General features: G+C 37.2%; 1 protein-coding gene across 2 annotated transcripts in view; it reads left to right on the top strand.

The window, feature by feature from the left end:
- Positions 1–11435, top strand: part of MORC1 (MORC family CW-type zinc finger 1) — a 159851-nt gene that overhangs the window by 20773 nt on the left and 127643 nt on the right. For both annotated transcript variants that reach the window (XM_003825067.4, XM_055110262.1), the window contains exons 7-8: positions 2512–2671; positions 4037–4142. In XM_003825067.4, coding sequence (XP_003825115.2) covers positions 2512–2671; positions 4037–4142 — 266 coding nt within the window. The remainder of the gene's footprint in view (positions 1–2511; positions 2672–4036; positions 4143–11435) is intronic.

Genomic DNA, 11435 nt, shown 5'->3' with positions numbered 1-11435 from the left:
GGTGTTCAGCTGCCATCCTGGGATCTGCCTTTGCCCTCGTCTTGGTGATTCCCTTCCCCTCTCTTCTGTGTCATCTCTGAGATCCTAGATCTCACGTCTTCTTCCATAGCTTGCTCTCTCTCCTTGGTACAGCATGTTCTCCAGTGACTTCTTGAGCAAAGGAACATAGGGGGGCAAAATATCTGGAGACCTCACATGCATTAAAAGGTTTTTATTCCACCCTAACACTTAATGGTAGTTGGGCTTGATACTATTTCTAGGTTGGAATTTATTTTCTTTCAGGATTTCGAAGGTTTTGCTTCATTATCTAGTTTCTAGTGTTGTTATTGAGCAGTCTCAAGCCATTTAATTACTTAATCTTATATGTGACCCATTCGTTTTTTGTTTGTTTGTTTGCTTGCCTTTACTCTTTGAAGGTCAAAAGAATCTTCTTTGTCTCAGTATTCTGATTTCAGTGTTTTGCCTTTGCGTGGTCTATTTACACCCATTGTGCTGGTCACTTGTTGGGTCTTTTTGATTTGGAAACTCATATTCTTCAATTCTGGGATAGTTTCTTGTAATAGCTGATGATTTTCTTCTATTCATATTCTCTTTTCTATCCTTTTGTAACTCCTGTTTTTTAGCTATTGTATTCTGGAAGTGGTTCTCTAATTTTCTTAGCCTTTCCTTCCTGTTTTCTGAGTTTTACATTTTTGCTTTATTTTCTGGGAGATGTTCTAATATTTATTTTTGAACCCTTTTGTTACCAGAAAGGGGTCTGATCCCAGACCCTGAGAGAGAGTTCTTGGACCTCGTGCAAGAAGGAATTCAGGGCGAGTTCATAGAGTGAAGTGAAAGCAGTTTATTAAGAAAAAAGTAGAGGAATAAGAGAATGATTACTCCATAGGCAGAGCAGTGGCCTGGGCTGTTCAACTGAGTATACTTATAGTTACTTCTTGATTATATATGCTAAACTAGGGGTTGATTATTCATGAGTTTTCCAGGAATAGGGTGGGCAATTCCAGGAAGTGAGGTTTCCTCCCATTTTTAGACCATATAGGGCAACTTCCTGACATTCCCATGGCACTTGTAAACTGTCATGGCACTGGTAGGGGTGCCTTTTAGCGTGCTGATACATTATAATTAGCATATAATGAGCAGTGAGGATGACCAGAGGTCACCATCTTGGTTTTGGTGGGATTTGGCCAGCTTCTTAGTGAAGCTGGGTCAGCAGGGTCTTTGTGACCTGTATCTTGTGCCCACCTCCTATCCCATCCTGTGACTAAGAATGCCTAACATGAACATGCAGCCCAGTAGGTCTCAGCCTTATTTGACCCAGCCCCTGTTCAAGATGGAGTCACTCTGATTCAAACACCTCTGACACTTTCACTGAATTTTTTTCTGTAATCATATTCTTAATTTCCAAGAAGTCTTTCTTATTCTCTGAATGTTTCTTTTTCAAAAAATCTCGTTCTTGTTTCATGGATACAGTATTTTCTCTTATAACTCTGAAGACATTAACAATAATTGATTTTTGCCTTGTTGAAATTTTCATCTTTTTATGGTTTCTGTTTTCACTGAGTTACTTTGTTTATAATTATTTGTTCTCTATTATCATATTAGAGGCTTTTCTTAGATGGCCGTTACTCCTAAATACTTTAAAGATAAGTCCAGTAAAATGACGAGTGCAAGCTCTGAGACTGTGAGTGGGGCCTGGCTGCTATGATTGTCACGATAATGTGATCTAACTGAGCTTTTTTTTTTTATTGGGGAATCCTTAATGTAATTGTCTTTGTGTCTTTCCTTCTGGGTTGGTCAGATTTTTCAAGGAAGACTCCTAGTCTTCTGCCTACAGACCTACCTGTCAGCTTCTGGGAGACAAATGGGAACGAGATCTGAAGATCTCAGCATCTGCTAAGTATACTTTCACTCGGTCTATCTAATCTTAGTAAGGTGCCCCCAAGAGCAGTGCCTGGTATGTCTTCCAGTCTAGAAATCCATTGTTCTACTCTTTCCAGAGGGTAAATATCCAGACCCTGGGGGTTGAGGAGGAGCTGTTGCTGATGGGGATCTAAATGCTACTTATAGTTCTCTTCTCCCCCTACCCCAACTCTAGAGTTAACTCCTGCCATCAGTCCCTGAGAATTACAGTGTAGGAATTCTGAATTGCAAATCAGGCTGGCTCTTCTTTCTGGCTTGGGCTTTAGGTTGCTTTTCTTGCGTGTGCTGTCATCTGCTTTTCAACTTTTAAAATGCTGATTCTGTTTTTCCTCTGCCATTCTACCCTTCAAGAGGGAGTTGAAGTACACTCCATCTGTTCCCATATTCCATAATGGAGTATTTTAAAATACAATCCTGTCTATACACATTTGTTATTTGTCTCTTATACAACTAGATTATAGGAGGAAAATGAACTTTTAACTTAGTGTTTTGTAATTTGTCTAGATGAAGAGTGGAATGAAATAGATAAGACAAAAGAATAATGTTTTTTTGTGTATTTCATAATAAATTGATGTGTTTTTTTTTAAATAGGTTGTAGTTCCAATGCCCTCGTGGTTAATAAGAACCAGAGAATCTGTCACAGATGATCCCCAGAAATTTGCAATGGAATTATCTATAATTTATAAATACTCCCCATTTAAAACTGAAGCAGAATTGATGCAGCAGTTTGATGTGATCTATGGAAAATGTGGTAAGATCATCAAAACTCTGACAATTTGATGGAAGTATTTGTTTTCAGTGTCTTATCAAAGACACTGTACATGTTTTCATTTTTTTTGTTCTTATAATCTCATGTGGATTCACACTGGGGACAGTCATTTATTTTATCCATATGAGCTTTGTCTTAAGAGCATCCAAACAAATTACTGTAAATCCCTGACACTGGGAGAAGGATGTGTACTTGCATGAGCTTGGTGAAACTGGGTAAGAAGAGGATGATACAGGCTATGACCACAGGGACTCCACAGTCGCTGCACTAGATAGCAAAGTTAGGAGACACTTATTGCATCATTTGAGATAGAGTGATAACAGGTATGTAAGAGAGTTAGCAACTTATAAAATAACGAATTAATGTCTCTGTGGCAAAGAGTTAGCAAAAGCATTGCAGACATTCTTCTCCAGATTAACAGATCTTTTCCCCATTCTTTCCACCTCCACCAACTTTCTGTTCAACACGTCGAATGCACTGTGTCTACTGACACAGTTGATCCAGGATTTAGACACAGCCATTTAGCCCATGTTCTTAGCTACTATACTATTCTCCCTTGTGTTTAAGAACTACCAAAAAGTATAATTAGTTGTCCTCTTAATTTCTCTAATGATCCTGTTTGACTTTGTATCATAATCAACTGGAAATAATTTGGACTTTTTTTGTTAATCATGCCTTGGAGCAGGGGTCAGCAAATTATGGTCTCGGGTCAAATGTGGCCCCATAACTGTTCTTGTAAATAAAGATTTATTGGAACGCAACCACACTCATTCATTTATGTATTCTCCATTGCTGCTTTCATGCTTCAGTGGCAGAGCTGCATTGTGAATAGTAGCAACAGAGACCGTATGGCCTGCAAAGCCTAAAATATTTACTATCTGGCCCTTTATGGAAAAAATTTACCAACACCTGCTATAGTGTATGAAAACAATATTTCTTATTTGTACAATGTTTAAAAACCCTTCTTTGTTTTTATGTGTGTTAAATTCAGTACTACCAATGAGAGCTTTACCTATAACACAAGCTTGGCTCAGGCTCTCAACAAATTTCATAATGCAAATTATGAAAAGAGTGCCAAAGTTTAAAAATCCACATTGAAAGACTTGTAATGAATTGAATAGTAATAAGAGGCACCATACTGTAGAAACTCAGCACTCTTTGGCAGGGAGTGAAACTTGCTAGAAGACATATCTTGGCTTAGCCAAAGAGTTAGCCAAACATACTATTTACTGAAGTACAAAAGAAAATTTTATAGCAGACTCAGTTCCATAGATGAAATGATAGCACAATGACTAGCATTTAGTGTATTTAAAATACTGACAAGTCAAACATCTATTTTTCTACCAGGTACTTTGCTGGTTATTTATAACTTGAAGCTTCTGCTTAATGGAGAACCAGAGTTGGATGTTAAAACTGACAAAGAAGATATACTGATGGCTGGAGCTCTGGAGGAGTATGTGTGTGTTTGACAGAATGTTTTTCAACAATGGTGGTGAGCTAGAGTTAGGAGCCCTGCATCCTGCCTCCAGGTCTGAGGTCACTGGGCTTTAGCACTGGGAAAATTCATCTTACCCTAGTTACCAGTAAAGTTGGGCTAGGTCAGTGGTTTCCAAACTTTAAGCTTCAGAGTGCCCTGGGATGTTTCTTGAGAAGTACAGGGTCTGGGGCCTCATCTTGACCTACTGAGTCAGAATGTCCAGATACCAAGCCTAGGAATCAGTCTTTTTCAAATGTTCCCCAGATGATTCAGAGGTGCCAGCATATTTAGGGACCACTGGAATATAAGACTTCTAAAGCTTTCTAATACCTTGACTCCTAATTTGTAGATATTAAAACTGAAAAAAACCTGCAGAGTTTATTATTCATTACAGATCATTAAAAATGGACAGACATCAGGATAGTGTGAAGCAAAAAGGAATATGACCAAGTGGCAATTTAATCATTATTTTCTGTATGAAAAAGAGTGGAGAAAGAATGAAATAGCGACAAAAGCTAGGTTTCTCTAAAATAACAGTGTTACTTACAACTTAGCTCGAGCCTGCAGTTTTTTAGTCTCAGAATACTACAGCTAGAAGAGATTGTAAAGGTAATTTAATCCAGTGCGATTTATTTTGTATTTCAGTGTTGTACAATAGAAATATAATGAGAGCCACAACGAGGGACATATTTAATCTTAAATTTTCTAGTAGCCATGTTAAGAAAAGTAAAAAGAATAGGTGAAATTAATTTTAATAATGATTTTAATCCAATATATCTAAAATATTGTCATTTAAATTTCAATATGAAAAATATTGATGATATTTTGTATTCTTTTTTTTAATCCAAAGTCTTTGAATCCAGTGTGTGTGTTGCAACATACAGCACATATGAATTTGGACTAATGCCCAATAGCCACAGGTGGCCAGTAGCTACCATATGTTTTTAGACTAAGGTGTTAAGACCCAAGTAGACGTGTCAGGTTACAGAGAACTTCTTTTGCTTTTCCCAATGAGGTGAAATTTAGAAATTTCTTTCCACAGTTAGCAAATAACTATTTGATAACACACTTTTAGATTACCTTCTCTCCTTATTGCTGATGTATGTTTTTTCTCATATTCCAACATGTGGAATTCCTAATATACACATAAATGGAGGGATTTTTTTTCTTTTGGAAAAAAATATTCAGCCTAATGGCTGTTACACAAATGCTGGGAACCCCTGTGCCAGCATTAATATGCCAGTGTCAGAAAGGAGTCCCAGAATTTTCAGCATCTCTATTACTATCTTCCCCTTTTCCTGCTGCCTCTGCCCTTCTAGTTGCCAGCTGGTTCCAAAACCGATATTTCATGCTATTTAAAAGCATTTTGAAACAGTTATCTGTCAGAGTGCCTTGGCATTTCCACACTGGCATTAGAAAACAATACATTGTTAGAGGGATAATTTGACAGCTACGTCTTTGGAAAGATGTTCTTGCTGTTCCCAGATTGTGTAATGAAGCCAGAGCTTCTCTAGCCGTTTAGGCAGTTAATTACAAAATAAAGAAAATGAATCAGACCTAAAACATGTACACTTTCACTTTGGCACATAGATCACACTGGATTTTCTAATTTGTTTTTCAGCAAAAAATTTTTTTTAGTTTAATCACAAGAAAAGCCTTTAAAGACAGGGCTAGGATTTTATAAGGAAGAATCACTGTAAAGAGGATTCATAGTTTCTGAACTGAGGACGCGATACATTTCATGGCCTCTGACACGAGTACTGTGATGGTGCCAAGAAGGGATAGCATCACCACCTCCTCGGGGATAGCAGTGCCTCTGTAGTTTTTTTCTGTAAAAGATTTGCCCTTAATTCCACTTCATTGTTGATTTTGACCTACTGTCTCCTCCCCATCACTCCCAAGCTCCCTTTAAACTTAGAACATACTTTTTATTTATTTATTTATTTATTTATTTTTTTAGATGGAGTCTCACCCTGTTGCCCAGGCTGGAGTGCAGTGGTGCCATCTTGGCTCACTGCAACCTCTGCCTTCTGGGTTCAAGCGATTCTCATCCCTCAGCCTCCCAAGTAGCTGGGATTACAGGCATGTGCCACCTTGCCCAGCTAATTTTTTGTATTTTTAGTAGAGACGGAGTTTCACCATGTTGGCCAGGCTGGTCTTGAACTCCTGACTTCAGGTGATCTGCCCCCCCAGCCTGCCAAAGTGCTGGGATTACAGGCATGAGCCACTGCACCTGGCCAACATACATGTATTTTTAACTTGTTAAAAAATGGTACATAGTTTACCACACAAGGTTATGGATAATGGTGTGGTCCCATGGGTTCTAACATTAATATCCAATTACTCTTCAGTAAGAGACTAGAAAAGACATAAATTCTTAGTCCTAAAGGATTAGTTCTGGTCCAAGGTGGGTCTTTTTTCTGAGTCCTCTTTCATTTATGGCTTCTGATATTTGAACCTCTAATCTGGTGCAGTTTATAATATAACACATTTTTTACCATTTCTTTTCCTGGTGATTATTGTATCCCCTTATCTCTACTGGGTAGGATTGTACAGCTGTCCAAAACAATTTTCAAATCTTGAAACTATGTAATTTTCAGGTTTGGTCTTAGATATTAGAGTCCTGCTGATTCTGAAAATAATTTAATTTTCTGTATAGGAATGTGAAAATTCAAACTTTCAAGCTGTATTGGCCTCAGGGAAGAGGTGTTTTGGCATTATTTATTTAACATAGTTCTTGTGAACATTTGACATCGTGTTTTTTTTTTTTTTTTTTGAGACGGAGTTTTGCTCTTGTTGCCCAGGCTGGAGTTCAGTGGTGCAGTCTCGGCTCACTGCAACTTCTGCCTCCTGGGTTCAAACGATTCTCCCACCCCAGCCTCCCAAGTAGCTGGGATTACAGGCATGTGCCACCACTCCAGGCTAATTGTTTTGTATTTTTAGTAGAGATGGGGTTTCACCATGTTGGTTAGGCTGGTCTTGAACTCCTAACCTCAGGTGATCCACCCACCTCGGCCTCCCAAAGTGCTGAGATTACAGGTGTGAGTCACTGCGCCCGGCTTTGACAACAGTTTTAAACATAGGATTCAAAACCTTTTATCATTCTGCTTTGGGCTGAGGCACTAACAGCAGTAATCAGACCAGTGGCAGGGTTTTCTTTCAAGATGACAATCACGTCAAGAGAATTTCAGTAGAAGTGATGTTCAAGCACATGAACAGTGGTGGCCTGTGGTTTGGCAATATCAGTTTAAAGGTAACCTGTTTCCACTTAAATTAAAAAAAAATTTCCAATAGATAGCAGTCATCAGAATTTCAGAATGCACATGATACACAAGTCTGCGTTTTATTTGTGAAATATTAAATTGAATTTTGAAATTGTGAATATGACTTACAGAGAGTGCCAGGGAATCATACATAGGTTCCAGGGCTATATGCAGAAAGTGAGTTGAATTTGCAGGGTAAGAATTATCTTAAATTTATATGTCGCTGTAAACTTAGGCAGTGTTTTCTGAAAGGGAAGAAGATACAAAAAATAACTTTGTAAAAAATCAAAAGAAAATCAAGAGTTTGAAACAAAGGGTAGGGGTAATGACAAGAATACTGAACAGTGAAGCAAATGAAAGTGGGCTAATGACAGAAAACAAGATGTTTCTTCAGGGCTGGGCTAGGTGTGTTTACTAATTTATGTTGTGGTAATTTTTTGGAACTCTGGACCCAAATCCCACATCTCAAACTTTTGTAGATGTTTTCTTCCATTAAATTGCATTTTTTCTCTTTAAATAGTCCATTTGTGCAAAACAAAATCCTTAGTTAATTCTTTCCCTCTGTCTTATTGGTGGCTTTTAGTAAGCTTCATTTACAGTCATACAGATGATTAAAGTTTAGAGTCATTTTCAGAAGTCCTTCATTGAGTGGGTACAGAAGTTAACAGGCTAGTGGAGAGTTTTAAAATGAGTCACTGCCCATCATGACCTCCTATGTGGTTAGTATGGATTCTCATCTGTGAAATCTACAGGACTGTAATTCTACTTTGGCATTCCTTACATAGAGATCTTATTTCATTCATAGGACATAGACCTCTTTATGTGGATACCAGGATGGAATCTTAATATGGATTTTAAAATTACGTGTAAGATATGCCACTGAATTGGATCCAAGCATTACTTTTCTTTTAGACTTTTATTTTAGGTTCAGGGGTACACACGTAGGTTTGTTATGTAGGTAAACTCATGTCACAGAGGTTTGTTTTACAGATTATTTCATCACTCAGATATTAAGCCCAATAGCCAACAGTTACCTTTTCTGCTCCTTTCCCTCCTCCCACCCTCCACGCTCAAGACCCCAGTGTCTATTGTTTCCTTCAGTGTGTCCATGTGTTCTCATTATTTAGCTTGCACTTGTAAGTGAGAACCTGCAGTATTTAGTTTTCTGTTCCTGTGTTAGTTTGCTAAAAATAACAGCCTCCAGCTCTATCCATATTCCTGCAAAAGACATGATCTCGTTCTTTTATATGGCAGCATAGTATTCCATGGTATATGTACCACATTTTCTTTATCCAATCTGTCATTTATGGACATTTAGGTTCCATATCTTTGCTATTGTGATACAGTAAATAGTGCTACAGTGAGCATTTGCATGCATGTGTCTTCATGACAGAATGCTTTATATTATTCTGGGTATATACCCAGTAATGGGGTTCCTGGGTTGAACGGTAGTTCTACTTTTTAGCTGTTTGAGGAATTGCCATAGTACTTTCCACAATGGTTGAACTAGTACACTCCCACTAACAGTGTATAAGTATTCCCTTTTCTCTGTAGCCTCTCCAACATTTGTAATTTTTCAACATTTTAATAATCGCCATTCTGACTGGTGTGAGATGGTAGGTTTTGATTTGCATTTCTCTAATGATCAGTGATATTGAGGTTTTTAAAATATGCTTGTTGGCTGTATGTATGTTTTCTTTTGAAAAATATCTGTTCATGTCCTTTGCCCATTTTTTAATGGGTTGTTTCTTTTTCTCTTGTAAGTTTAAGTTTCTTACAGATGCTCGATATTAGACCTTTGTCAGATGCATAGTTTGCAAATACTTTCTCCCATCCTGTAGGTTGTCTCTTTACTTTGTTGATAGTTTCTTTTGCTGTGCAGAAGCTCTTAAGTTTAATTAGATCCCACTTGTCAATTTTTGCTTTTGTTGTAATAGCTTTTGGTATCTTGTCATGAAATCTGTGCCTGTTCCTATGTCCAGGATGGTATTACCTAGGTTGTCTTCCAGGGTTTTTATAGTTTTGGGTTTTACATTTAAGTCTTTAATTCGTCCTGAGTTAATTTTTGTATGTGGTATAAGGAAGGGGTCCCGCTTCAATCTTCTGCATATGGCTAGCCAGTTATCCCAGCACCATTTATTGAAGAGGGAGTCTTTTCCCATTGCTTCTTTTTGTCAGCTTTGTTGATGATCAGATGGTTGTAGGTGTGCAGCCTTATTTCTGGGCTCTCTTTTCTGTTTCATTGATCTATGTGTCTGTTTTTGTACCAGTACCATGCTGTTTTGGTTACTGTACCCCTTTAGTATAATTTGAAGTCGGGTAATGTGATGCCTCCAGCTTTGTTCTTTTTGCTTAGGATTGCTTTGGCTAGTCAGGCTCTTTTTTTGGTTCTGTATGAATTTTAAGATAATTTTTTCTAGTTCTGTGAAGAATGTCATTGGTAGTTTGACAGGAATAGCATTGAATCTGTAAATTGCTTTGGGCAGTAAGGTCGTTTTAATGATATTGATTCTTCCTATACAGGAGCATGTGATGTTTTTCCATTTGTTTGTGTCTTCTCTGATTTATTTGAGCAGTGTTTTGTAATTCTCCTTGTGGAAATCTTTCACCTCCCTGTTTAGGCATATTTCTAGGTATTTTATTATTTTTGTGGCAATTGTGAATGAGATTGCCTTCCTGATTTGGCTCTTGGCTTGGCTGTTGTTAATGTATAGGAATATTAGTGACTTTTGTACATTGATTTTGTATCTGCAACTTTGCTAAAGTTGTTTATTAGCCGAAGGAGCTTTTGGGCTGAGACTGTGGGGTTTTCTAGATATAGAGTCATGTCGTTTGCAAACACACGTAGTTTGGCTTCCTCTCTTCTATTTGGATGCCTCTTATTTCTTTCTCTTGCCTGATTGCCAAGCAATAGTTTTCTTTACTTCTCATATACCTCACTGTCCCTTGTTGTTTGCCAGGTGGTTCAGCACCTGTTCAAGAGGCATTAATTTGGGGGGCAGAGGATGGAGTGGGAATGAAGGGAGGAGCTTCAATTAGTATTACAAATATTAACTCATTGAAAAATATTTAAACTTTCATAAACAGGTAAAGCAATGTAAAAGTGCGTCCTTATTCTCCACCTCAGCTCCCCCAGTCTCTCTTCTACTGTAGAAATTATTTTGCTACTTGGGATTTAAATCTATCTTCTAGATATTTATTATCTGTCACTTTATATTAGATTTAACTTACCATTTTTAAAATTTTGAAATAATTTGACTTTTCAAAGTTTTAAAGATAATACAGAAAATTCCCATGTATCTTTCATCCAGATTTCCCAAATGTTGATATTTTACCAACATCTGAAAAATTAGAAATTTGAAACATGTCTGTCCCAAGCATTTCAGATAAGGGATGGTCCACCTGTACATCAGTACTTCTCTGTTGATGGGCATTCAGGTTGATTTTAATTTTTCACTTTTGGGAACAATGTCAGTCTTTGTACTTAAATTGTTAGACATTTAGACAAGTATTTATTTACTGTTGATTCTCAGAAATACTATTACTGGGTTAAGTGGTTGTAATTTCCTCAATGGTGGCATTTTGCAAAACCAAGGTACAATATGATAACCAGGACGTGAACCAGGGCATTAACACAATCCATCAGGTTTGATAGAAATCCACCAATGCATCTCTACAAATATCCCCTATATTACCCTTTATAATTATACACACCTCCTTCTTTCTCCATCAACTCGACTTAAAAAATAACTTTAAAAGAGTATATTGGTAAATAATAGATATACATATTTTCAGGGTATATGATACATTCATATAATGTGTAAAGTTAAAATAGAGGTAATTGGGATATTCATCCCCTTAAATATTTCTTTTCTTTATGCTGCAAACATTCTAATTATTCTCTTCTAGCTATTTTGAATAGTACCACAGATGATTGTTAACTATAGTTACCCTATTGATCTGTTGAACAGTAGGTCTTATTTCTTCTATTTAACTGTGTATTTCA

This window comes from Pan paniscus, chromosome 2, assembly GCF_029289425.2.
Source record: "Pan paniscus chromosome 2, NHGRI_mPanPan1-v2.0_pri, whole genome shotgun sequence".
Classification (NCBI taxonomy): Eukaryota; Metazoa; Chordata; class Mammalia; order Primates; family Hominidae; genus Pan; species Pan paniscus.
The sequence above is the reverse complement of the archived record's forward strand: the minus strand, read 5'-3'. Positions and strand labels throughout refer to the sequence as shown.